Raw genomic sequence first — 26461 nt, 5'->3', positions numbered from 1 at the left:
TAAGTGAAACAAAAGCAGGAAGAAAAACTGAACAAAACAGAATATAACAAACCTGGATCTATGTTATTGGGTCTTAAATGTAGTAACATAATCTGCATTTGTAAAGCATAAATTGTAAGCAATAATCTTGTCTGTACTGAGGGTGCAGTAAAGCAAATGAGAAAATTTACTAAACCAAAGTATGGAAATTTACTAAAGCACCTGATGTGTACAGAGAACACAGTCATCACATTTTGTTGCACCTCTCCTTGAGAGTTTTTCTTCCCAAAGCGTGTTGCAACTCCTGTCAGCAAGCTTCCATGTGGCAACACAGAGAAAGGGTTGAAAGCAGCAATCTTCAGTGTTTATCTGCAACACTGGATACACCGAAACAGCCATTTCTCCAGCTCAGGTCATCACTCATTTTGTTTCCAGATTACAACACAAGGTACAAGAGACAAGTATTTTCCAGGATACCTTCAGGAACAGCCGGGTACAGCGCTTCGTGGCACACTTTACTGACGCCCCGGCGATTTCTGCACACTTTCCCTTGTGTTGTATTAAACACAAAACCAAACCGAACCAAACCTGGGAAACGCTGTGGAAACACGAAGACTCGCACGCCTCTGTGAGTGAGGCGAGGCTGCCCGCAGCGCCCCGGGGTCCGAGCCCTGGTCAGGCCGCTGCCCGCCGAGGCGCTGCGGCCGGACAGGGCGGCCCCAGCGCCACCGGGCCGGCCCCTTCCCCCGCCGACCGCCCGCAGAAGGAGGCCGGGCCTCGGGCCTGCACGGCGGCAGCCGCCCGCCCCAACGGCCGTGACTCGCCGGGCCCACGCCCCCTCCCCCGCCCCGCTGCCCCCACCCGCGGGGGTGGAAACCGGGACGCTTTTTGACCCTCGTCCGTTTCCATATCGCGCGTCTGCGCGGCGGAGCTCACGCCGGCAGCCAGGCCCGCTCCCCCGCCCCGCCATGGAGCGGAGCGAGGCGGCGGTGTGGCGGCTCCGCGCCCCCGGCGGCCACCGCGACCGCCGGCACCCGCCGCCGCGGGAGGACGGCGACCGCGACCCCGGCGGGAAGAAGCGGGGCGGCTCGCGGCGGTGGCCGCTGGGCGAGGCGCGGGGGGCGCCGGCGGTGCTGCTGTACCTGCTGGCGCTGCGGGCGCTGGTGCACGTCTCGCACCGGCAGCTGCTGGGCCGGCCGCCCGCCGCCGGGCCCCGCGACTTCAGCGCCCACCGCGCCAGGTACGGGCGTGGGGGCGGGCCGGGGGCTGCCCCGCCGGCCCTCACCGTGGCGGTGGAGGACGCGCCGGGCGGGCGGCGGGGAGCCGTGAGACCTTCCCGTCACACGGGGCAGAGTCCGCCCGGGGTTGCACCGACGGCAGCTGCGGTTGCCGGTTGCTTTCCCGGCGGGGGGGGGGGGGGGGGGGGGGGGGGGCCTGGACCTGCCTGCGGGCGGCGGAGCGCCCCGTTGTTGGTGAGGGTGCAGCGGGTGTGCGCTCCGGGGGTCCCGGCGGCTGGCCGGGCCGCTGGCGGCTTCCCTCGCCCGTTGGTGGGTCGCTGGCCCTGGCAGCGCGCTGGTGTCTCTCCTGCCCTGGCGAGAGCTCTGCGCTCGCTTGGATGCTTGCAGAAAGTAGGTGAAAATTTTGTAAGGGCTGCAGATCTCGTATCGGCTGCCTCCCAAAGGTGCTGTTGGGGGCTAATCAAATAATGCGTCTTCCATAGTTTAATTCTTGTAGCATTATAAGGGACTTAGTGTCTGTGAAAGTTTCTTTGCAAATTTCTACTTGGTGTAAATCTTACTAAGGGTGTGCTTATTCAGGCATGGGGGGGGGGGGGTAGAGCATGTATGCACATGCAGAACCTTGCTAAAGATCAAATCTCCATTCACTCTTTTGTTTCTTTTTGGGTTCATATGTTTAAACAGGAAAACTATTAGCTTGATTTAATATCATGATAGGTAGGATGAGGAGCCCTGACTAAAGGTCAGTACTATATGCCCATTACCATAATGATCTTTGGCATCTTGACTACAGTCACCATCTAGTTGGCTTTAGTGTCTTCCACTTACTGTGAAGTTACGCATTAAATGTAAAATGCATTGATGCTGAATGTGTAATTTATCTCTTACAGGGGATATCTTGACGGCATAACAGCAATTGGGCCCAGAACAGTTGGAAGTCCGGAAAATGAAGTTCTTGCAGTAAACTACCTCTTAGAGCAAATTAGGGCAATAGAAAAAGAAAGCACAGATGCTCACAAGATATCTGTAGACATACAGAGGCCCACAGGCTCCTTCAGCATTGACTTTTTAGGAGGCTTTACTAGTTACTACGCAAACATAACCAATGTCGTAGTGAAGCTGGAACCCCGACATGGAGCTGAGCACGCAATGTTATCCAATTGTCACTTTGATTCTGTACCAAATACCCCGGGTAGGTCCTCGTGTTCATTCTGTGTTCCTGTGTATTACATAGGCCACAGGACTTGGCTCTCTGTCTTCACATACTGAGTAGCCTTATAGCCACGTGCTAGAATACTGCACATGTCAACTAGTCTGCTTGATTTCAGTGAGTTTCAGTGTTTAGAGTGACGGGTTGGCCCTATTAAAGTCAGGATTTCACTTGCACTTTCTGGTAGGTGGCAAATTACAGATACTATATTTAGGTTTCTATAAAGTTTGGTTTTATCTGCCTTTCTTGTAATTCACTGCTTGTGCATGTTGTTCATGTGCTGCTTCCACCTGTTGTTCAGGTCTTTCCATACTTTATTTAATCCTGGATTTAATCCTGGCTTTCCTTTCACAGGATGCTCTGTGCCAGAGCCTGTTCACACCCTTACTAACTAGTCTGTGTTTTCCCCTCCCTTTGCTGCTATCATACTTTATCTCAGATTTTTAGTGCGATATCCTTAAACTATTGGTTTTTTCTTTCTTCATTCAAAGCTTCTGCCTCAAAAGACTATAGTGATCAAAGATTAAGGTCCTGTTGTCTTGGTAGTGTGTACATCTTTCGCTGCTACACTGTCACTGTGCATACTCTCTCATTCTTGTCCCTCTGCATTTTTATAAATCTTATCATGTTAATTATTGCAACAAGGGTGTAAACAGCTTTGTAAATACATAGTTTTAACAGTGCTGGGAAGCTGCTGTAACACTCAGCTGCAAGTGTATTTTTGTTATTGCAGTTGAAAAATACGTACAGACTCCAGTCATCAACAGCTCAGGTTTTACTGAAGTTTCTTAGTTTGCACCCCACATGATATTTTATTTTTGGAGGTAAACTTCTGCTCTTTGGCACGTGCAAATAGTCTTCATTATTGAGAAAACAGTTGAGTATTAGCTAGAGAAAAAAAGCACTTGCCATACTCATGGTGCCTTTTTTCTGTCAGCAAATAGTATACACAACTTCTTTTTCCTCAATCATATTTGGGCAAGAAGAGTTTCCAAACTTAGCTTAATAACTGCATGTTTGTTACACATGCTATGTGAATTAGGAACTGCAGAGATGCTAATTACCATATTTATAGTCTAAATACGGCTGCCTAGACTTAGAAATGATACTTCACAAGCGTAACGCAATAAGTATCAAAAACCATCTTTAAATTCCAGCCCTATGTAAATTGTGTATCCATTTCTTTGGGTTTTAACACAGGATTACGTCTACATCAATTACTTTATTTACAGTTACTCAATCAGTAAATACTTCACCAGCCTTGCGCAGAGGTGCCAAAAAATAGTGATTTGTATAGCATTATACAGAAGTCTGTGGAGGAGCTAAAAATCAGCCTATATGCTTGCCTTTAATCATGAAACAGCCTAGCCCTTTATCACAACTAAGAGGATCTACTCTGTCTTTCATTTCCTTAGTGTGAAACTTATACTATAACCTAAGAAAGAACCTTTTGTTTTCTATGCTCCTGTATAAGTTATTTGCTTGCAGCTTTCTTTCCATTACTGAAAATGTAGTAGTTAACCAGAATCAGCAGGACTCAATTATCGATGGGTAAAATATTTGAAAATCAGATAATAAAACATAATCTGTTGTTGATGCTTATGCATATGAAATGAGTAAAACAAAGCTTATTAAATCATTAGAGCTTCAGTGTTAGAAAGCTTGAGTTCCTTGTGAAGGAAAAATGTAAACTCTAAACTCCTGAAAGATGTCTCTTGTTGTAATAAACTTGAAGGCAGAAACATCCTTAAAATTATAATCACAGAAGTAGCTAATAATGTGTTTTCTTAGGTTACTGATAGTTGCCAGAAAGTCTGTTTTAACCTCCCATCAGTTTTGCTGTAAAGGAAGTATTTGAGGATGATACTTTCACTGTGAGCTTGTGTCATAGTCTATGGCTACATGGCTGCTTTAATCACATATGAATCTGTATGTCTGTTGAAACCAATAACTTACCTTTCATAGCTTCACAGCAAGGCAGGTAAGTGATTAATCTTGCTGGAAACTATAATCACTTCTCTGCGGAGTTTTCAACACAATGTAAGTTAGATACAAGAGCTCAGTGTGGCTAAGAGAAGGCTACTAATAAATTTGGGTATCAATATAATCAGGGCTTTAAATCAGAAATTTGGGGGCGCTTTTTGGAAAGCTTTTGGCAGAACAAGGCATTAATTTCTGAGAAATAAGTTAGAGAACACTGTATTTGAAAGATTTTGGGTTTGTTTATTTATTCTAAAGTACTTCCATACAATAAGCTAAGGCTAAAATTTGACTGAGATTTGTGTTCATATCAGGAATATGCCCTTTTCACAGAAAGGGCAGATATGTCTAAATTTTGCCAAAGTACATGCTTTGGAAATGCTGGTATTATATGTAAATTAAACAGTTTTAGCAGCTAATGAGTCTGCCCTAATAGCCTGCTGAGTCCTGACCACTCGGTTGTCATCATCTTCAAGCATGTTGGGATCATATATGCAACCCAGGTCTAAAGGGGTGAGGTTAAATTTATCTGTTTGTTCCCAAATTTTATTGATTAGAGTTGGGTTGGGAGTTGCTGCAGATTGCACCAAAGTGAGAGAAATGAGACAATGGGAGACCTTGACTAAATTATGGATGCTTAATCAAGATTTTTAAATGGCAGGGAATGGAAGGAAGTGTGAGGAAGTTAAGTCTAGCGTAGTGTTGAATGAGGAACTCTGAGAACAGACTACTGATCTCAGATCAAAAGCGGTTTTATGCAAAGAAAGAAGGGTGGTGGGAAGTATCTGATCATTAAAATACTGTATTGTAATGTATACTTTAAGAATGTTTTAAAGATGCGAATTCTGGTGTTTCCCTTGCTTTATTTTACAGTCTTGGCCTTATGTTGCTTTGAGGTTTTACCCACTTAATTGAGTGCACTGTAACGGTGTAGAACGCTTTAGGGTGACTTGTGTGGGAATGTTTCTTTTTTAAAATTTTAGTATCCTGTAAGTAAAAATTATGTTCTTGTTTATTCATATAATTCTTAGAAAAATAGATAATGATCACTTTGCTTACTGGTTAGTAACATGCTTAGTCTACTTTTCTTGAACATTGGTATTGGATCTGATATCTTGTATTTCACTTGCACAATTTTTCAACATTATTTTTCTTTCTGCTGTTGCTTTTAACTAGTATAGACACAGGGTACAAGCAATAGCAGAAAATATACTAAAACTTTACATAATTATACCTCAGTTAGATTAAGGGACTGAGATAGCATAAAGCTTTTTTCTTCTTCTTCTTTTCTTCTTTTTGCAATTCTATGTGTTTGTTGTAAGTCATACTATTCTGCTGATTATTTTAAGGTGCCAGTGATGATGCTGTTAGCTGCGCAGTGATGCTTGAAATACTTAACACGCTTTCAAAATCATCAGAGCCCCTGCAGCATGCTGTCATATTCTTGTTTAATGGTGCAGAAGAAAATATTTTGCAGGTGAGAATATGCTGAATATGCCAGAACTATAAAATACACATCAAAGTTGTGTATTAAGACTGACAGAGGGAAGAGTAACGGCAGATATGGCTTGTATTTAAGCTGTTGACATATTAGTTAAATGCCAGTCTTAACATTCTGAGGAAAACGTATTTGATTCCAAAGGGAAAAATATACATAGATTAAGAATATTGTCCATATCAGTTTAATTTGAAGACTTTGATTTTCTGCATCTGTTTGTGTTGTAACTGATCTGGCTGCCTTGTCCATTCTTGAGTTATGATCATACATGAGGGAAAATAACATCTAGGCTGGTATGGAAGATACCTGAACTATTTTTTTTTCTTTTTCCCATCAAGGCTAGTCACGGCTTCATTACGCAACATGAGTGGGCCAAGTCAATTAGAGCTTTTATTAACCTCGAGGCAGCAGGTGTAGGAGGAAAAGAGCTTGTTTTTCAAACAGGTATGAGCTTGCATTGTGTCCAGTTTCTACACTAGGATAATTTGATAATAAACAATATAGACTTGGGGGAGTATTGAAAGTGACTCATAAGCAAAAGACAGGAGAACCTCTGTGCCTCTTTCCTAACCCTGTGCAGCAAGTAAGTTGCTCTCCCTCTTTAGATACACGTGGGCTAAAGCACTGCCACAGAAGTTCCCCCATAGGTGGGAAGACAGTGTAGAACAGAGTTACAGAATTTGTATTTCCCTTTTACATCAAGGTAATAAGGAGAAAAAGAGACTTGGATGTCTTGCATGTCTTGCATACTCATGCTTTCACATACTTCATTTATTTTTCACAGCAGTTATTTCAAAATCTTTCCAGAGAGATGTTGGCATTAGAACTCCATCTGTTGCTCAGGAAGCAGCAAAATTTCTGTGTTTTGCAGGCTGCAGTTAAACTGCTCTGCCCTAGTTGGACTGCAGACTTCCTTCTGCTGGAGCTACTTAATTTTTTACTTGCATTGAATGCTTTAGTGGAGAGACTTTTCTCTAAATAAGTGTTTTGAGGTGTGATACATAGAAGATAAGTTGGAAACGGCTGAAAGTTGTGACTTCTTCATCAGTGTTAAGCCATCTCCCAAAAAAGACTCATCTACTCTGTCACTGAACACTCAAGGCATCAGTGGTTGTGGTTCCCCCCCCACCCCGCCAAGCGTATCTAATTCTTTCTCTCAAGTGTGAGTCATTCAGCCAACACAAATGCACTTAGTATATACCCTGTGGGACAACAGTGTTAAAACTCTGAGTTCCTTTGCCTTACTTATTTGTTACCGTAAAGATACATATCTGAACTGAAGTTCAAAAGTATTTATTGTGAACTCTGCTCATCTTTTGTTAGGACCTGAGAATCCTTGGCTGGTACAGGCATACGTAGTTGCAGCCAAACATCCCTTTGCCTCTGTGGTGGCACAGGAAATATTTCAGAGTGGTATTATCCCAGCAGATACAGACTTCCGTATCTACAGGGACTTTGGCAATGTTCCAGGTATGTCATCAGAAGACATGTCAATGTGCATTATGCAACCATTTATCTTAAGTTTATAACAAGGAGACTGTTCTGCAGCTGACTATGTGAAAGTTCTCAAATTTGGTTTGTCCTTCAGTTTGGGAGCAAATTTTCCTGCTTTTTTTGCTAAGGCCAGACCCTTTATATTTGCTTTTTGGAGACTGCTTTAGGATGTTTTTTGGAGGCTTGTTTTCCTGAAAGAAACTACATGGTAGAACAGTTTCCTGAAATTTGGGAAATCACTCCAGGAATTAATAGGGCACTATTAAATATTCTAGTTTGAAACATTTTGGTAACTATGCTAATAACCTCCTTGCAGGAATTAGATGTCTACCTAATGGATAAACCAAATTCATCTTTTTTAAAGATAGTGACTTAGTAATTAATGCATTTTCATTACTCTTTTTTTGTTATACTCAAGCACAGGACAGCAGCTCTTTGGTTTTGCTAATCGGTATTCCTGGTTTGGGCTGGAATAGAGTTAATGTTCCTTTTTGGTAACTAGAGTAGTGCTGTGTTTTAAATTCAGCACTGGGTTTGGTATGAGAAGAATGCTGGCAGCACACTGATGTTTTCAGCTGCTACCGAGACTTCAGGGACTCTCCAACTCCCCATGTTCTGCTCATGCGCAAGTGCACAAGAAGCAGGGAGGGAGCACGGCCAGAGCACCTGACCCAAATTGGCCATTGAAATATTCCATATCTTGTAATGTCATGCTCACTATATAGAGGAGGGGTGGTCAGGAAGAGGCCCTCTCTCTCTCTCACTTCCAGGATTGCGATTGTGGGATCTTGGTGTTTCGGGATCTCTAGCTGGGAACGGGCTGGGTATTGATCAGCAGGTGGTGAGCAATTGCATTGTGCATTGCCCGTTTATATTTTATAATGCCGTCATTGTTTTCATTTTATTACCATTAGTAAACTGTTTCTATCTCAGCCTGTGAGTCTCCCTTTACCCCTCCAATTCCCTCCCCCATTCCCAGGCAGGGGGGAGGGTGGGTGATCGGCTGTGGGGTGGTTGGCTGCTGACCAGGATCAAGCCATGACAGTGTACAGTTTGCTATCCACTCTGCAGAGAATCACTGGTAGGAAAAAATGTGGAACACACAAGGTGAACACAATTCAGAGGAGTGTAAACTTCTGTAAAGTCCTTGCTGTCTGGCACAGGTTGCCATTGGAGTCACTTTCAAGAAAAGTGATATTTGTGAATTGATTCTTTGAACAAAACATGCTGGCATATTCTGAACTGTTCCAAAGTACGCTTCTAGCCTGAAAATAACATAGCTGATTTTGTGCAATGTGTTCTTTCTTTGTTCAGAATTGTACCTGGATCATAAATGGTAAATTAATTCACACTGACCCCTGTATTTTCTAAACAAATAGAAATGAAATAATTGAGTTAAAGAAATAATTTGTTCCTCTTTGTCCACTGGTAGAACTGAGGTCTGATTTGGTAAATCTGCAAAATTGTTCTGATACAGATTGCAGACAGCAACTTTTTGCATACGCAGTTGAGGGGGTATGTGTTTGGGATGCACTGAATGTATAATTAATCTTGCAGAAAACCTTTTTTTATTGGTAAATATTTTTTGTTTATTTTTATAAATTATTTTGACTTTTAAATCATGAGCTTTCAGACTGGCTATTTGAGAAGCTCTTTACAAACTAGAAGTAAAAAGAACATACCTGGTATTTTGAGAAGGTGTTTCTATAGTTCCACAGTTCTGCTTTTCATTACTTTTCAGAGTGGATCTCTATTGATGTTTTACTAGTAAATGTTTGGAATGCACATTGTACATCTTTTCTGAGCCTGCAATGATTAAGGTTTTTCCCATGCTTCTCCAGTAGAGATCAGTTTCTGTACAGATGTCATGCAAATCAACACACTAGAAAGGACAGATATTTTAAAGTGTCCTTTTTTAATTATACATAGAATCCCAGTTAGTCTTCCTTCTACCAAAAAGACTGTTTTGTTCATCTTTAGGGATAGTGAGTGGGCTATAAAGTAGAGTGACATTTTGTGTGAAATATATCTGAGGCTTTCATATGTTTGTTTCGAGGTTTTAGGTTTACATTATTTCAAACATGGTTTTTCTCTCTCTGTAGGAATAGACTTGGCTTTTATTGAAAATGGCTACATTTATCATACAGAATATGACACGTCAGACAGAATTTTAACAGATTCCATTCAGAGAGCAGGTTGGTATTTCAAGAATTTGGTAATTTATTAAAGAGTAGTGTTGTAGCTGCTTTTTCATTTTGCTGTAAGACTACCATTGCAAGAAATTAACAATTTTAGTTACATATTTAGAACATGCTAGGCATGTTCTAAGGAACAAAGAATTAACTAAATGCATTTATTTAAAATACAAAGGTTTGGTCAACTTGGGAAGATAAGCTTTATCAGCATTCAGTGATTTTGATTTGAAAGTAACTGTGGAATCTAATTAAGGTTATAATTTAGCCATTGATACCTGATTGTTCTGTGTTCTGCAGTCCTTTTCTCTCAGTAAGTCCCTTAATGATGTTCATCATGAGAAGCTTATGGTTAAGTTGATGGCACAGAGACTGATCTCCCAAGAGAGGTTTTTGTTTTAGAATGGTTCTCAAACTTACATGGTAGCACACAGATTGTAGATAAACAGGATTTATTTTATACTAATAGGTTTTGCTTATAGCAGGCTATTTGACAGACTGCAGTAAAGAAAATGACAGTAAATTTCCCAGGGGAAAACTAACATAATCCTAAATGTCTACTGAATTTTGACCATTTCCCTCTTTAAGCTTATACAGAAGCCGACGTAGATGACCAGCATGAATAAGAGTTTTAAACATTTTCTTGCACCAATGAAGTTTCAAGAGAGAAAGTAACACTTCTAAATTCCTTTTAGAAATATGATTTTACTGGTCATGGTTGTTACATAGAACATCTCCTGCTAAACGTATCATAGCTAAAAAAAAATAAAAAGGGGGTGGGGGGTGGGGACGGACAAGACACACAACCTTTTTAGCCAGTAAGCACTTTTACAGGTCAAGTAAAAGCAAAACAAAGGTTGGCAACAGTTGTTCTCATTTGATTACACATGATTTGGCTGTACTGTGGGAAAGGAAAAGGTGGTTAGTACCTGCAGGCTACAATAGAATATAGCTTCCTTGTCTGCTACCTTACAGTCATCTAGGGAAAGAAGGACATGTAATTCATAGTCACTGAAAACAAAGGGGTTACTAGAGGCAAGGAGAAGAGGAGGAAGATTAAGAATTTACAAACTCTTCTATGGGTTAGACTTGAAGTCCAGTGCTTTGATATCAACTGAAGAAGGGCTTATGGACCGAAAACTTGATTACTCCCTTCGTTGCAACAGTGTTTAAATACATGAAGCTTCCCAAGTATACTTATTTTAGTGACAAGTATATTTATTTTAGTATCACTCATTTAGGGATAGATTAACTCATGAAAATACTATGCTGTGTGTACCATCGAATACCCGTTTCAGAATAATCATTTGTATATCATATCTTTGAGGATAGTTTTATTTTTACAAATAGTAAAATATATAAATAAGTACTGTATAAACAGTACAGTTTTATTTTTAAGAATGCTGTGTACTGATTCATCAACGCTGATGTAGTTATGTTGTGTATCTGCTTTTTTAATAGGTGACAATATTTTAGCTGTCCTAAAATACCTGGCAACATCAGATATGCTGGCTAAATCTTTTGAGTACCGACATGGAAATGTTGTGTTCTTTGATGTACTTGGTTTATTTGTTGTGGCTTATCCTGCTCGTGTTGGCACCATCATGAATCATATTACAGCAGCAATTGCTTTTCTTTATTTAAGCAAGAAAATAATACAGCCCAAAACTAGAGGTAAGTCTAGTTCTTAAAAAAAAAAAAAAAAAAAAAAATCAATCACATTACTTTTTAGCGAATAGCAATTAGTAGATGAAGTGGTCAGGTCATCATGACATCCTTTTAGATAAACTTCGGAAGTAAATTTCAGGTGTGCAGCATGCCACAGAAGTTGCTTTGTGTTTATATCTCTCAACTATGAGTAATTGCGATGAAGAAACAGTATGATAGGCCTAGTTGTCTGTCATTTATGAATCATGATTATATCTCTTCTCCTTTCTTGAAGATTAAAATTAAATCTTCTAAAGATCTGAAAATGGAAAAAAAAAAAAAAAAGATTTGCTTTCTATCTATATAAACTCTTTGTTCTCAGATGTAGGGCTTCAGAATGATGTTTCTTCACCATCAGATAAGATGGTTAGATAGTAGAGTGGCTTCACTGGTTCCCTAGAGAAATTTTTACTACTGGGAACATGGTAATCTGCAAAATATACTGGTACTCTGGGAATAAATCTTCCAGTAGGGAAGACTGCAAAAAGACTTGAAAAGAAGCAAGCTAAGACCATGCTGTTAAGAAAACTTCAGAATGGACTCCTCAAGCAGTTTTATTTTGGTCATTAAAGCAATTATACTGTGGGATAATTGCAACCTTGATTGCAATTGATGACAGTGTGCAGTAGAATGCATGACTGAATGAAACTTCTTTTTTCTTCTTCACAGCTATTCATAACCTGAAGAATTTCTTCATTGCATTTGGCTTAACACTGTTAAGTTGGGTCTGCACACTGGTGACAGTCCTTATAGTGGCGGTGTTTGTCTCTGTCATTGGACGGTCTCTGTCTTGGTACACCCATTTCTATGTTTCTGTGTTTCTGTATGGCACTGCAGCTGCAGCTAAGCTCATTCTTGTGCATACACTAGCCAAGAAGTTCTTCTACAAGGTAAGCCTGACCTTGTTGCTGATGCTGAAGGGTAATGTAGTGTCTAATCTGTGAAAGACTTAATTTTTATGTTGATTAAAAGATGCAAAAAGTTTTCTGTATTGGGCAGAAGTATTTAAAATGTTGATGTAAAAATTGCCTCATCTAAGCATAGGAATTGTTCTACTAAGAGTTAAGAGCTTTGTCATTTAAGGCTTTTTCCTTGCTAATGACCTTCAAGAGCTGCCTCGGAAAAAAAGGCAAAAGCCTGGTATAATACAATATAAGGTACTGTTTCTTTGCCTATTTGCACCTTCCCTTCCTGCCATCACTTTAGTGATAAGAGAGCAGAGCAACAGCTGGAGAATTTTTTTTTTTTATTTATACCTTTCCATATTCTTGATAATTATGGAATCTTATATATATACTTGAATGTTCTTTGAATTTTACCAGATTCTTGCCTTTGAATGTGCTTGTATGACAGGTTCCCTAAACTTAATAATTTACTTTGGTATGGTACCTCCTTATGTATCTTTTAATCTTTTTGTTCTTTTTTTAATCTAATTTATCATTTACGTTTTGTTGTGAAACTTGAAATTTCAGTTCTCTGTTTTATTCTGTTGTTTTATTAAGCAGGTTGTTTTGCTGATGTCATTTGTATTCATAACCTTCTAAGCAAATAACATGGGTTTTTTTATATGGTTCATATAAGAGCTTTTTTCTTATATCTATCAGAATTTCTAGTTCTGTTATGCTCTCTTCTAATACAGTAATTTGTGCTGTACAGAACTTTCTAAATGAAGCTGTGGTAAAAATTTGAGTAGTCGCCCTTCCCTCTATGATTATTCTGATTGTTAGTTGTTTTGACCAGAGCCGGAGATCATAGACTCATAGAATACCAGGTTGGAAAAGACCTCAAGGATCATTTGGTCCAACCTTTCTTGGCAGAAGCATGGACATGGCAAGGTGGCCCAGCACCCCGTCCAGCTGTATCTTGGAAGTGTCTGATGTTGGGGAATCCACCACTTCCCTGGGGAGATTTTTCCAATGGCTGATTGGTCTCATTGTGAAAAATTTTCCTCTTGTGTGCAACTGGAATGTCCCCAGGAGTAAGGTTTACCCATCACCCCTCAACCTTTCCATGTGACTCCTAAAAAGGCAGTCTCCATCTTTGTAGCCATCCTCTGAGTACTGGAGCATGGTGATAAGGTCTCCCCTAAGCCTTCTTTTCTCAAGGAAGAGTAAACTCAATTCTCTCAGCCTTCGCAGTCCCTTAATCACCTTTGTGGCCTTCCTCTGCACCCTCTTCAGCCTGCCTGTATCTTTTTTGTATTGTGGGGACCGAAACTGAACACAGCATTCCAGGTCTGTCCTGACAAGCACTGAGTAGCATGGGAGAATGACTTCTTCATCTCTGCTGGTGATGCCCTTGTCGATGCAACCCAGCATCCTGTTGGCTTGTTTTGCCACAGCAGCACACTGTTCACTCATATTGAGGTTGTTGTCCCCCAGGACCCCCAGGTCCTTTTCCACAGAGCTACTCCCCAGCCAGGTAGATCTCAGCCTGTGCTGCACTCCTGGATTATGTTTTTCCAGGTGTAAGACCTTACACTTGTCTTTGCTGAACTTCATAGGGATCTTCTTAGCCCACTTAGGCAGCCTATCCAGGTGTTCCTGCAGGGTGGCTCTCCCTTCCAAAGTGTCTGCTTCCCCACTCAGTTTGGTATCATCAGCAAACTTCATCAGGGTGCATGTGATCCTCTAATCATTGGATGATGGAACAGAGCTCTTGATAGGCCATGTTCCTTTCTGCAATAGGTAAAGGTCATCTAGGCCCCTGCAATGCTTGGTGAGGATTTAGTGTGTTACCTCTCCATTGCTGTCATTTGTCATGATTACTGTCCCATCTACATTTTTTGCTTAGAATTCTCTTTCATGGACTAACAAACACGACTTAACTTCCTAATTATAGGTCATCACAATCCCATATGTTTAGATGATAGTTTAATGGTTTTGTATTAAAAACAAACAGGGCCTTGAGGTGGTGCCCAGATGATACTCTTCCAAGGCAGAAGACAACTACCAGAGCCTGTTAGATTTTGGTTTTAGGTCCAGTAATATTTAGTCATTCAGCTTGCTGTTACTTGTCTTCTTGGCCATTTGTACAAGTTTAGAGAAGGGAATTCAAGAAGCCTAAGCTGTCAGACAAAGACAGCTTCATCCAAGTATTTGAAGAAGTTTTAAGAACTTAGTGAAATTTGATTGTATGGAAAGTTCTGGGTGGATCCATCATGTCTTTATCTGGAAGTGGGTTTTTAAATTTTTGGGGTCAGGTTTAACAGATATGTGTATGTTAACAAATATATGTATGTGATGGAGTCCTTTTGTGGAAAAGGTGAGCCATTTATAAAATAGATGTGATGCTACCATTTTCTAGTCTTTCACAAGAGCTGAGGAAGAGCATACTTTCATTACATATTCAGCTGTTCCAGGCCCTGGATCTTCTTCTTGCTTGCTAATTGTCTGATCAGCAGATCAACCAACTTGATACCATGAGTCTCTTCATTTTCTTGCATGATGTAGCTTGCAGTACACCATACAGTTTATGCTGCCTCTGTAATTTACATTGTACATAGAGTTGCATAAAAATTTTGGAAGCTAATCTCTTGGCTATCACAGGCAATGCCTGGGTGTTTTCTGTTAGTGGCTCAAGAACTTGTGAATTAATAAGCTTTTAGTTTTGAAATAGGTTTGGCAACTCATATGTTTTTCTCCCCCCCCCCCTCCTTTTCGTATTTTTTTATTCTCAGCCCAAAATTGAACTAGGTGCTTTCTAGTCACCATTGTTCATGCAGGCAGCCCTCCTTGCTACTAGCAGGATTCACAGTTAAGACTCTTGCACTACAAACACTGCAGCATTGCTCAAGTAACTTAACCACAAAAACAAACCACATTTTTGATGGTTAAACTTCCTTCTTTATTGAAAACATACTGTGTATTATCTGACCCATGCATGTCTTTTCTTCAAAACAAATAATACATTTAAAAAAGCAGACTTCTGAAGTGACAGCTGTGGCACAACATATGTGTATAATGTTTGTGCACTAATAACAGTGCTTGTATAAGAAGTACATTAACATCTGCTGTTCAAAACCAGTTTTTGAATCTCAGGAGATACAGATAATTTTGTCACACTAAGTACTACATAACTTTCTTATATGCTTCATGAATACCAATGCTTTTTATAAAAAGGCCCTTCTTGCCTTTGTACCTGAGTCATTAGCCTTCCATCTTCTTGGTATTGTCACCTGTACATTTCCATACCCCCTCCGCCCCAGCCCATGTAATCTTTTCCAAGCTGTGTGAGAGCGGATTTAAAGAATTAAAAAAATATATACTGCCATGGATGGTAAGAGAATGGTGAGATGATGTTTGTCAAAATTCTTTTGTCCAAGGAAAACAGTTATATACAAGAATTAAGGATTCTTCTGTGTGTTTTCATGAGACGTGATACATGGAATATGCTCAGTAATGAGTATAGCTGCTTTTTTTGTTACAGAACGTGAATGAACTGTACCTGGGAGATACTTTTTTTGATGCCTCATTGATGATTTGGTCTATAGCATTGGCTATGATTACTCAGATGGGCCTTTGTTCAGCATTCATTTGTATGTTATGGGTAGCATTTCCTTTACTCACTAAGATGATGATCCATAAAGAATTCAGCCAAAAAGGTATGGGTTTTGAAGGGGGGAGGTTGTATTTTGAAATCTTTGCCCCTGCTATTGAGTTTTTTCCTCCAAACTATTATTTAAGCAAAAGAAATCCCAAACTTTCAACTGGAATAGTCAAAGTAAACGTGAGATTTTTGTAACAAGAAAAAGTGTTCTTGACCTAAAGACAGTTTGAAACTATGGAGAAGCTCTTTAAAAAACAATACACTGAATAATATCCTGTGTCTCAGGCTAAAAAGAACAATGCTATATGGGGTTATTAATAACTGATCAGATACTTTGATGGACAGTAAAGATTGTTTAAAAAATACTGTAATATCTAAACAGCATTTGGGACAGAACTCTTTACGTTCTTTTTTTGTAATATAAGAATAGTTTTGTGGTGTTTTTGAAAGACTTATATTGGCATTGGCTATGCAAAATGACATCCCCTTTCCATATTCATATCAGGGATGAGGACCAGTATTGTGTATTGGGCCTTGCAGCAGTATATGGATATATTAGTAAAGCTCTGTGGTTTTCCTTTTAAGCTTTTATGGGTGGTACTGTTTTTTTTTTTGTTTGTTTGTTTGTTTTTTTTCCTATCCCCTGTAGGTGCCACAATGAAATTTGTCATGATGTACATGCTGGGAATGTTTGTTCCCTATCTGTATATGATGTATCTTAGTTGGACTGTATTTGAAATGTTTACGCCTATCATGGGACGAAGTGGTTCAGAAATTCTACCAGATGTGGTGTTGGCAGGATTTATTGTGGTCATCACTATGATTCTGTCATCCTACTTCGTAAGTAGAATGTTATTTAAACTTCTTAAACTTTCTCTGGAGTTTAGAATCAATGTTTTCTATATTAATACTTGAAGGTAATGATAATTTGACAATATCTTAAATGCTACAGGAAACTCCATGAACCATGTCAAAGATTCCATGTTTTGTGTTGGTCAAAGAAAAGCCATTGGAGAATGGGTTACAAAAATATATTTGCTCTATGATGATGTATTAAAGCTCGGTTTAAAATATGCAATTCAGTGCTGGAGTTTGCCATTAATTTTAGATGAAGTATAGTACGTGACTGAACAATACATGTGCTACACTTAAAAAAAAATCTCAGTGTTTTGTTTTGGTTTTTTGCTACAAAGGTTCTAGGTTTTTGTTGACAGATACTTTAAAAAATAAGAAATTTTTTAAAATTCCAGGAAGGACTCACTTTATTCCTTTTCATTTTAAATACTGAGATTACAAAAAAGTGTCTTGTGGCAGGTAGTACTTGCAATGATACCATTTTTAATGTACTTTCAGTTCCATAATTGGATTTTAGAGCTAAATGAGTGGTATCTTATTTCTGAAGTCTTGCAGTTTTATAACTGGGCCATCTTTTTATTCTCTAGATTAACTTCATTTACCTCATCAAAAGTACAAAAGCAACGCTAATAGCTCTAACTACTGTGTTTGCAGTCACTCTGATTCTTGTCTGTAGTGGAATCTTCTTTCCTTACAGTTCTGATGCAGCTAATCCAAAGCCTAAGCGAGTCTTTCTCCAGGTAAGAAAAGCCTTGCATATCATATTGCCTCTGTTGGTTCCAAGAGCTTTTTTTTTTTCCAAAGCTTAACCCTCTCCACCCCCCTTCCCCTTAAAGAGTAACTTTCTCTTTCTTGCTTGATATAAAAACTGTAACAATTATTCCCAGATTTGAAAGAATTGCAAATGTTTCTCTTGTTCAGGCTCTGTGTTCAGGTCATCTGTGCCAGAAGAGCAGGGGTTTTTTAGGGGATTTTAAGTAGGAGAGTTGAGTAAGCAATGATAACTTAAACATGATAGGAGATGAGAAGTTACTTACAGGCATAGTCATCGTCTGAATGTAGATGTTTTCATGGTATGTTTCTTTTATTTGAATAATTCTCTCTATATATTCATAAATAGGTATGTGTTTGTGCATACTGAAAATGCAGTAAACCTTAGGGATTGATATGGAGGATAATTTCAGACTCACTTCTGAGTCTTGCGAACTGCACAGGCTGCATCATCTTCTTGTGTATCTTTCTTCTAGCACATGAGCAGAAGATTTCATGATCTAGATGGAAATGTGGTTAAAAGTGACTCTGGTATATGGATTAATGGATTTGATTATAATGGAATATCTCACATAACTCCGCATGTACCTGAAATCAATGACACCATTAGAACTCCATGCGAGGAGCAAGCTCCTTTCTGTGGCCTTCCTTGGATTCTACCAGTGCATTTCATGTTCAGGTTGGCAAGAACACTGCTTTACTTGAGCACTTACTGCCAAAGCACATCAGTCATTTATGCAATTTCACTTATGCAAGGAGAGAAAAAGTAAGGCTGATCTTGGTCTAAAAGTAAATTATCCTTCCACTTCAGAAGACAATTAAACTTCTGTCTAGGTGCACTGTCTTCTGCCAGAATCTCTGCAGGAGATTGCTGGGTCTGCTGCAGGAGCTGTAGAAGTTGATGTGTATAAAATGGATGTCAGCACCAGTGTCGAAAAAGGAGAAGGGGGGACCTTCTAAAGTGCAGTTCAGAGTAAGCAAATGTGTGTCTCTTCCCTTCTTCCCCTGCTAACCCCAGCTGACATGAGAGGAAGTCTAAAGTAGCTGGTCTCCACAGAAGAAAACTAGCTGCTGTGACTATTTCTCATACCCCAAGAATCTTGTGAGCAGAAGTGTAGCAGTTTGAAGGTGCAGATATTTTTACTTATTTTATTGTTTTGTAAATTAAGGCTGATGAAGGTAATGAATGAATACACTGGTGACTATTTTGCTATTAATATGTCCTTTAAATATTTATTTGGCCACAAGCTGCTAACTTTCCTGCCTTCTGCTAGAATTGGTAGTTTTTGAATATTTCATTTAGTAACAGCAGTCATCTATACTATAGAAAACTACTTCTTGGCTTCTCATATTTAGCACCAGCTTTTTTTTTTGAACAGGAAAAACTGGTATCTTCCTGGTACAGAAATTTTTCCTAGAAGACCCATTCAATTTAAAGTTCTGTCCAAGGAGCTGATGCCCTGGAATTCTGTAAGGTTAAGCTTTGAAGTATCTGGTGAGTGACTGAAGCTTCTGGTTTGTGATTTGTGTTTATTTTTATGCCCATAATAAATCAGGTTTTGACTCCAGTACTGCAGGTTCTAGTGCCATTCCCAAAATAGTGAGCTTTGTGAGATTAGTGTGAACTAATTCAGTTTCATAACACACTAGAAGTTGTAGGTGTTGTGTTGCAGTTATTACCTGGACAACTGATAACCTTGCTTATTTTGAGTAAGCCTTGATCTTTTTATAGCAAGTCCTTTCTTAACGCCCGTTTTATAACTCTGTCCCTCTCCTTACATCATCATCTCATTTATCTCACTGCTTGGAAATAACTGAAGCTTCTTCTGTAAAGAAGACAGTTGTATGGTGTTTGGAAGACCTGAATAGTAATACACAGATAAAATTCTACTATATAGGAAAATTAAAGGTTGTTTTACCTCTACCTGTTGATACCTCTGGGTAAGTATCCCTGTCCCTGCAGGTCCAAGTCACATGTCTCTGTACGTTCGGCCACATGAAGGGTCAGCTCTGTCCACGTGGTCTCTTGGGGATGGTACGCCAGTTGCTAGCTTAGGAGGAGACTACTTTGTGTTTTACTCCCACGGACTGCAGGCTACACCGTGGCACTTCTGGGTAGAACTTACGGTGAGTCTGCTGCTGCTGGAAACCTGGCATTCCCTTGGTGTGCCCTGTTGTCACCATTTCTTCATTCTTATATGAAAAATATCATAATAACTTTCTTAAGATTTGTTTTATTTAATAGATACTAATTCCAGCTTCCTTCTCTTAATTTGTTCCTCAACTTTATATATCAGCTCACATACATTTTTGAAGCTTAGTCCACTAACTTTCCAGATAGCTAAAGGGAGAGTATTTTCCTTGTCTCCGTTGTCTTGGTCTTAGTTTGGATTTCTCTGATTTAAACCTCATGGTTCTTGAAATTTTATCTTTATTGCTGTTATTTCAGAGCTCTTTCCTATTGTGAGTAGTTTCCTTCTCATATATTTTTGCTTGGTCTTGGGAAATTATATGGAGTCCTTGGTGGGAAACTTTATCTGTCTTAAAGCTGAAGAGAGTTGTTTGTTTTCTGTATTTTCTTTTACATTATTTTCAGTTGGAAGCAAGGCTTCCAGCATTGCTGTTCCAATGGGATTTATGGTCCCCTCTATTAACTTGCCAGTGAAAAACTTTTTGCAGATCTGTATGTTTTTATTACGTGTTTAACAGTATCTTATTCTTTGAGTAAATATTACTAGAACCTTTGAAAGTTCAGAAAGTCCTTTGTTCTCACCTGGATCAGGCAGTCTGAATACTTAACCAAATGATCCTCTGAGGGTACTTGATAAAGGCAGACAGGAGTCTGCAGTGTGACAAGCTTTGTGAGGTTGATCGTGGCGAAGCTAGGCAGAAAAGGCTTTCCATCCTAAGAATTCACAATAGAAAGACCAGTATAAATACTGTGACAGAGTCCATGTCTGAATTTATCAGCAAAACTGACAGATACAAACATTGAAGTTCGAGCATATGCAAGCTGTGTAGCATGTCAGAGGCATGTTCAATTCCAAGTGAACTCATCACGTAGTCAGACTGATACCTTTGAAGATAGGAAGTGTTTTAACAGGTGCAGGATGAAGTTTGTTGCATAGATACTAAGATTGTAGAAAACTGCATCTGCATTGATCTTACGTTTAAAAGCCATAAACAATCATAAAGACTCTGTTGCCCTTTTCTCACTTTCAGACCCCAGAAAAGCATTCTGATGGAATAGTCTCCCTCGCCATAGCAGCACATTACTTTTTTGGGGAGGATCAAAAGTCACCGCAACTCTTTGCCTTGCTGGAGAGGTTTCCAAACTGGACGTTTTCTTCTGGTTGGTCCTGCACTTACGACCTTTTTGTCTTTTAATGTTGACAGTAATGCAGCACTAATAGGGTAATCTCTGATGCAGAATGCTGTTGTAGCAAACACTTTCTAACAAGATGCCAGAGACTTTCACAAGAATTTAAAGTACTTTGGCCACAAATGGTGTTTCGTTGGCAGTGTGACTATTTAAAGATTACTGCTCTCTTGGGGATATAGTGATAACTTTGTGTTAATGTGAATACAGTTCACCTTGGTTCTGCCACTGAAATGGCAGTTTGACTAGCAGGTTTCTTAAAATGAAAACTGCATTTGAGAAGGTAATGTTAATGTGATGTCAATTTTAATGAAAGGGCCTCATGAAGTTATTTTGATAAAATATAACCATACTTCCTACATATGTGGGGACTAACACCTACCGATCCTACCCGTCCTATTAAAGTATGACCTTCAACTAAAAGATGCTGTTCACATGGTGGGGGGACAGAGGTGGCAAAGTCCTAAATACTGATTTTGTTACTCGATAAAGTCACTGAAAGCTATGATGCTTGTGTGAGCTGCATTCCTTGGCAAAGGCACAATGCAGAAAAATTTATATTATGATGGACTGTGGTAATTATTTATGTAGATTATCTTTTCCAAATAATGTTTCTGTTAAAAACTTAGTTCCTACCCTTTTGCCCTTCTCTTCATTGTTACAACTCGAGTGGGTTGGTTTGACCTGACTATCATCTTGTGGTTTTGTTCCAGCTGGGATCTTTCAGTATCAGCATATAAGCATGTGACTTGCTTTCTTGTATGTAACAGTGCTAAGTCCCCACTCCTTTATGTGGATGTCTTATCATTAGTCTACTCTAAATTTCAAGTTATCTTCTAATTTATTAGAATTGGCTAATTTTTAGTATCTCCTCTGGAGAGACTTTTGGTAATATGACAGTATTGCACTTTGCTAATACATTTAACCGTTTCTTAAAATACGGTTTGCTTTCCATAAGGAAAAACACCAAGAAGTGTCATCTTTAAAAAGATGTCTAATATCTCTGGATTGCTCTTGTATTATTTCCACAGGATGGGTTTTATAAATGACTGTGTGATTTAGAATATTTTCCAGTTATTATTGACAAGCTTTGAGTTCAGAAGCCACTGACCTCTCTGGGGTTTTCTCATACTCCCAGGTTTTTTTTTTCAGTGCAGTATAATAGTTGATATTTGTTTCTGCAATTCAAAGAACTGTGTTCCTGAAAAGACTTTGTCATGCTTTTTTCCACACTATATGTAAAACATTCTGTAATATGAATACCATGCTACAAGTTGTACAGATTTTGTTCATTACATGAGTATTGCCAAATCACATGCCAAGCAGGTTTTGTGCATGCATCATCATTTTGAGTAAAAACATGCCAGTACTGGGAAGTTTGCAGGGCATGTGAAAGAAAATTTTGTGACACTTTAATTAGTGTGAGCTGTGATGGACAGCAGCTCCCCAGTTGGGTATTTTTCCTTCAAATGATTCTGTAGTAGTTTACAATAGTGGCAAGAACCAGTTTCATTTGTTGCAAAGAACATTTGTGAAGACTGTCAACTGACTCATGGGCTAGAGTAAGAAGTTTGATTACTGTAATCATAATGAACTGGCCACAGTATTTTAAAACCAATAGGTCTTTCTACATTAACATATGCATTAATCATCACTCGCTTGATTGTATCTGATTTGAAACTAGTATCCCTATATTATGCATGTATTATTTTTTAAAGTGCTATTAATGATTTGAAAAATGGAGTTGTAGTTCATAACTCCTGTGTCTTGAATCTCAACAAATGTTTAGTACTGTACTCTAGCTGATGCACAGCTAGTTAACTAAAGCTGCACTGATACTTATCATCTTGCTCGGTTTTGATTTTTATGTTTTGTCTCTGATTTAAAGCTTTGAAAATGCTCTGTGAAGAATTCGTACTGGGAGCCAAAAATATAAAAATGTTTGTTGGCAATTTCTGAAACTTCAGTGAAGCAATAGCTTTTGCTAACTCAGGGTTTAGCCTTTGTTAAATAATTTAATTATGAGGGATATAAAATTTGTTGTAAATTTCTGTCTTTGTAAATAAAAATTAATCAGTGAAACTTGATTTTCAACATGATAAAAAGCATATTTGAGTTGTCTTTATTCATTGCACTAATGTTTTGTTTAAGCTTGGAGTAGAAGTACTGCTAAATGATTCCACATTTAGACAGCTAGAGTTGGAGCTATGTGGAAAATATGCATGCCTCAAAAATGTAAAAATTATCTGATCTGAGAAATGTTAAAATGAGGGCACTGGCTTGTTGCCTGGAGAAGAATGTGGTTCTTGAAACAAGGTGTATCTAAGAGTCACTGGTAGCAAAGCTAAGTATTCTTTGCACAACTGAGTTGATCACAGGTAGAAAAACAATGGAAAATTTTGCTTTTTCAGTATCCATCTGCTTCCCCTTTCAGTACAAGCATATTAGTGTTCTGCTACTGTGTTTTATTATTTATCATTAAAAGTATTATGTGTCTTATTCTGTGAAAAATACAAAAAGCAAGCAGCTGGAAATTTTAGGGATAGAAGGGCATGGGACTAGAAAAGTCTTTATTCTTACTGAGGGCAGTAAGCAGCTAGTTGGCTGGAATTCCCCTACGTTCATCTGAAGCAACTTAAAAGCACAGCCTTTTCTAAATTGCTTTACTCTTCCCTAATGCTAGAGTTCTTCCCTCACTTTTGATGACTTTGAGAATCTGTTATGTTCTTTATAAAAATACATAGTTCTCTGTTACATATCTGTAGGTAAAAGAGCTTCAGAAATACGTATTTTATCAATTTAAGCATGTGGTTGCAAAGAAGGCCTGTATATGTTGTGGTTATAAAATCTAATGCAGCGTTAATGTATCTCTGTACCTTCAGATTGCCTGTCAAGTAGAAGCATGCACTTGAAGAAAGAAAGTGTTGGTATAGGTGCAATGAACAGGAGATTTTCAGCTATCATACACGAAGTGACAGACTACTGAGCTTAGCTGAGCTGTTTTGTGTTAGCAAGACCTGCCTTTAATGTCTGTTCAATTTAGGTTGGGTTGCAAGCCTGTTGGAAAAACACTAATCAAATAGACAAGATCTAACAAGTCTATACAGGGCTAATTTTGTAGCATACGGGACATACCTGCTGAAGAATTCACCTGCATGGTAAAGCTGTTCAGTACTTTCTTCCTTGAGGGTTAAACCTAATCTGGTTCTTGATAACAGTATGGAAGGGATCCTGCGGGATGACTGGTCTTAGTGAAGGATGCTTAAAAAGCCATGCAAAATCAGTAACCAAGTGCTGTCACAAAACTGCAGTTAGACAATGCGAAGTTGCATGAATGTGACTTCTGTTTGAAGACAGAACATGGATTCTCAGTCTTCATGAAAATCTCTTCCAGTTTTGGAGGATAAATTAGTCCCAGAAATTAGTCAGGCTTACCTGTTCACTGCAGAAGAAGTTCTACTGGGCTACACCTAATGGTTCTGTCAGAGCTGCAGGTGCAGCTGGAGAACATGCCAAGGATAAAGCTGAGACTTGAGCAGGCAGTATAAGCCAATTTAGGGAGGTCTAGTCACTGCTACCTATATTTCAAGTAGGATGTCAAGCATCACTGGCCAATGACAAAACATTTTTTTTCAGAAATTTCTCAGAATCAGTCTTGAAAGTTAGCAGTAGTTCATCTAGAAAGGAATAATTCTGTCAGTCTAGTCTGAGACTCTTGGAACAAATACAAGCTTCAAAGCCAGTAGTTACAGGTGAATTTAAGAAACTGCCTTACGAAGGTCTCCAAGCACAGTTTATTCCGGGGCATTGCTTTTTCTGTGTCTGGTGGTAGGGTGTTTCTCTTTTTGATAGGAAGCAGTAAATTAAAAAAGATATGAAAGAATGATTAGTTGCCTTATGTCTGAATTGTTTAGCTAGCTTCATCCTCCAGTTGTGGGCTTTTGTAAAGTCTCTTCTCAGTGCTCTCTGGTAGGAAACTTCTTGAGTTTACTTATTTCAGGTGGTACATGATACATAGAAAATTCAGTAAGAGCCAGCTGTATCTTTCGGAGTGGTATGAGAAAGCTCCTTCCTTTAATGGGCTACTTTTGCCACTCGGTCGAAACTGGCATTCATCTCACTGCCCCCCAGAATAGCAACAGTCTTAAGCTCTAGGATAGAAAACTCTGACGAGACATTAAATCGGGGCTCTCATTCCTTCAGCTGAAGCCAGCTTACCACGGTGAACAAGTTACACATCTTTCATAATGTCATTATAGCTGTAGACAACTTTTCCCTTCAGCTTATAATGAGAAGGGACTGCATTTGTATATGTCATGGTTTGAGCCTGGTCAGCAGCCAACCACCATGCAGTGGCTCTCTCTCCCTTATCTTCTGGCCATAAGAAGGGACAGAGAGTCAGGCTTGGGGTTCGAGATAGGACTGGGATGGGGAAAAATCCCCCTTTATGATCACGAGCAAAAGGCAAACTCGTTGGGGGAAGAAAAAAAAGAGCAGACATTTATTACAGACACTAATGACACATACCGGTGTAGGACAGTGAGAAGCATTGCCACATCTGGAGAACACCTTCCCCCCACCCCTCCCTTCTTCCCAGGCTCAGCTCTGCTCCCGATATCTCTACCTCCTCCCCTCAGTGGTGCAGGGGCAGGGAATGGGGGGTGCAGTCAGCGCTGCTGCTTCTTCCATCTTTGGTGGGGAGCTTCTGGAACTTGTTCCCCCTGCTCCATCATGGTCCCCCTCTCACAGGAGACAGCCCTCCACAAACTCTCTCTGATGTGAGTCCCTCCCATGGGCTGCAGCGTTCCCCACACTGCTCCATTGTGGGACACCAACTTTTTCCAACTGGATTCCCTCCCACGGCTGCAGCCCTTCCCGAGCTGCTCCAGCGTGGGACACCCCCGCATGCTGCAATCCTCCCAGCACTGAATTACAGCAGCAGAGCTACCTTTTCTCATGAGACCCCGGCCTTCTTTGGTCACAGAACCTTGATCATGCAAGCAGAAGCCACAGGCCATAAATCAATGTCTGCTCCACCGTAGATCTTCATGGGTGGCAGGGGGGGCCGCCCTGCTGTCTCCCCACAGGATACAGGGGGGTCTCTGCTCCAGCACACCTCCCCCCTCCTTTCTTCCTCCATTCCTCCACTGACCTTGGTGTTCACGCAGCTGCAGCAACTCCTCCTCACAAGTCCAACTCCTCCTCCCAGGTCCCTTCTTAAATACGTTATTGCAGAGGCGCAGCCGATTGGCTCAGTTTCCCAAACAGAAGTGGAGCTGACTTGGAGCTGGGGGAGCTTCAAGAAGCTTCTCACAGGGGGCCGCCTCTATAGCCCCCTCCCCTGCCACCAAAAAACTCCACCACTCACTCAACCCAGGACAGTACAGGCTCTGGCTAGTTTATGCATTCATGTATTTGTTTACTTAGCAGTGAATCTCAACCTGTAGCTTACAGACACTTCAGCTCTAAAACGGTTTAATTGGTTTATTTGGACTAAAACACACTAGTGAAAAATGAGCTTACTTTGATTGACAAAAGTGATGGTGAAAATTATCCTTAGAAATGTGACTCAAGCAGTTTTGCAATTATACCCTGTGTGAGAGGACTTTT

At 39.9% G+C, this 26461-nt stretch overlaps 1 protein-coding gene across 1 annotated transcript; it reads left to right on the top strand.

Moving 5' to 3' along the window:
• Positions 1 to 890: 890 nt before the first annotated feature.
• Positions 891 to 22950, top strand: ERMP1 (endoplasmic reticulum metallopeptidase 1). The gene is made up of 15 exons (XM_042804755.1): positions 891 to 1219; positions 2108 to 2409; positions 5757 to 5884; positions 6244 to 6349; positions 7229 to 7375; positions 9502 to 9594; positions 11053 to 11265; positions 11968 to 12188; positions 15727 to 15901; positions 16496 to 16686; positions 17289 to 17441; positions 17949 to 18151; positions 18852 to 18967; positions 19436 to 19599; positions 20695 to 22950. Exons 1-15 carry the CDS (start codon positions 948 to 950, stop codon positions 20857 to 20859), a joined length of 2649 nt encoding a protein of 882 aa, XP_042660689.1. The 5' UTR covers positions 891 to 947; the 3' UTR covers positions 20860 to 22950.
• Positions 22951 to 26461: the final 3511 nt, after the last annotated feature.

This window comes from Tyto alba, unplaced genomic scaffold (genome assembly GCF_018691265.1).
Source record: "Tyto alba isolate M040663 unplaced genomic scaffold, T.alba_DEE_v4.0 Super-Scaffold_42, whole genome shotgun sequence".
Taxonomy (NCBI): domain Eukaryota; kingdom Metazoa; phylum Chordata; class Aves; order Strigiformes; family Tytonidae; genus Tyto; species Tyto alba.
The sequence above is the reverse complement of the archived record's forward strand: the minus strand, read 5'-3'. Positions and strand labels throughout refer to the sequence as shown.

Coding starts and splice junctions, on each gene's coding strand:
- ERMP1 (XM_042804755.1), top strand. CDS start 948: ATGGAGCGGAGCGAGGCGGCGGTGTGGCGGCTCCGCGCCCCCGGCGGC. Junction 1,220..2,107: donor TTCAGCGCCCACCGCGCCAG/GTACGGGCGTGG, acceptor TATCTCTTACAG/GGGATATCTTGACGGCATAA. Junction 15,902..16,495: donor TAAAGAATTCAGCCAAAAAG/GTATGGGTTTTG, acceptor TATCCCCTGTAG/GTGCCACAATGAAATTTGTC.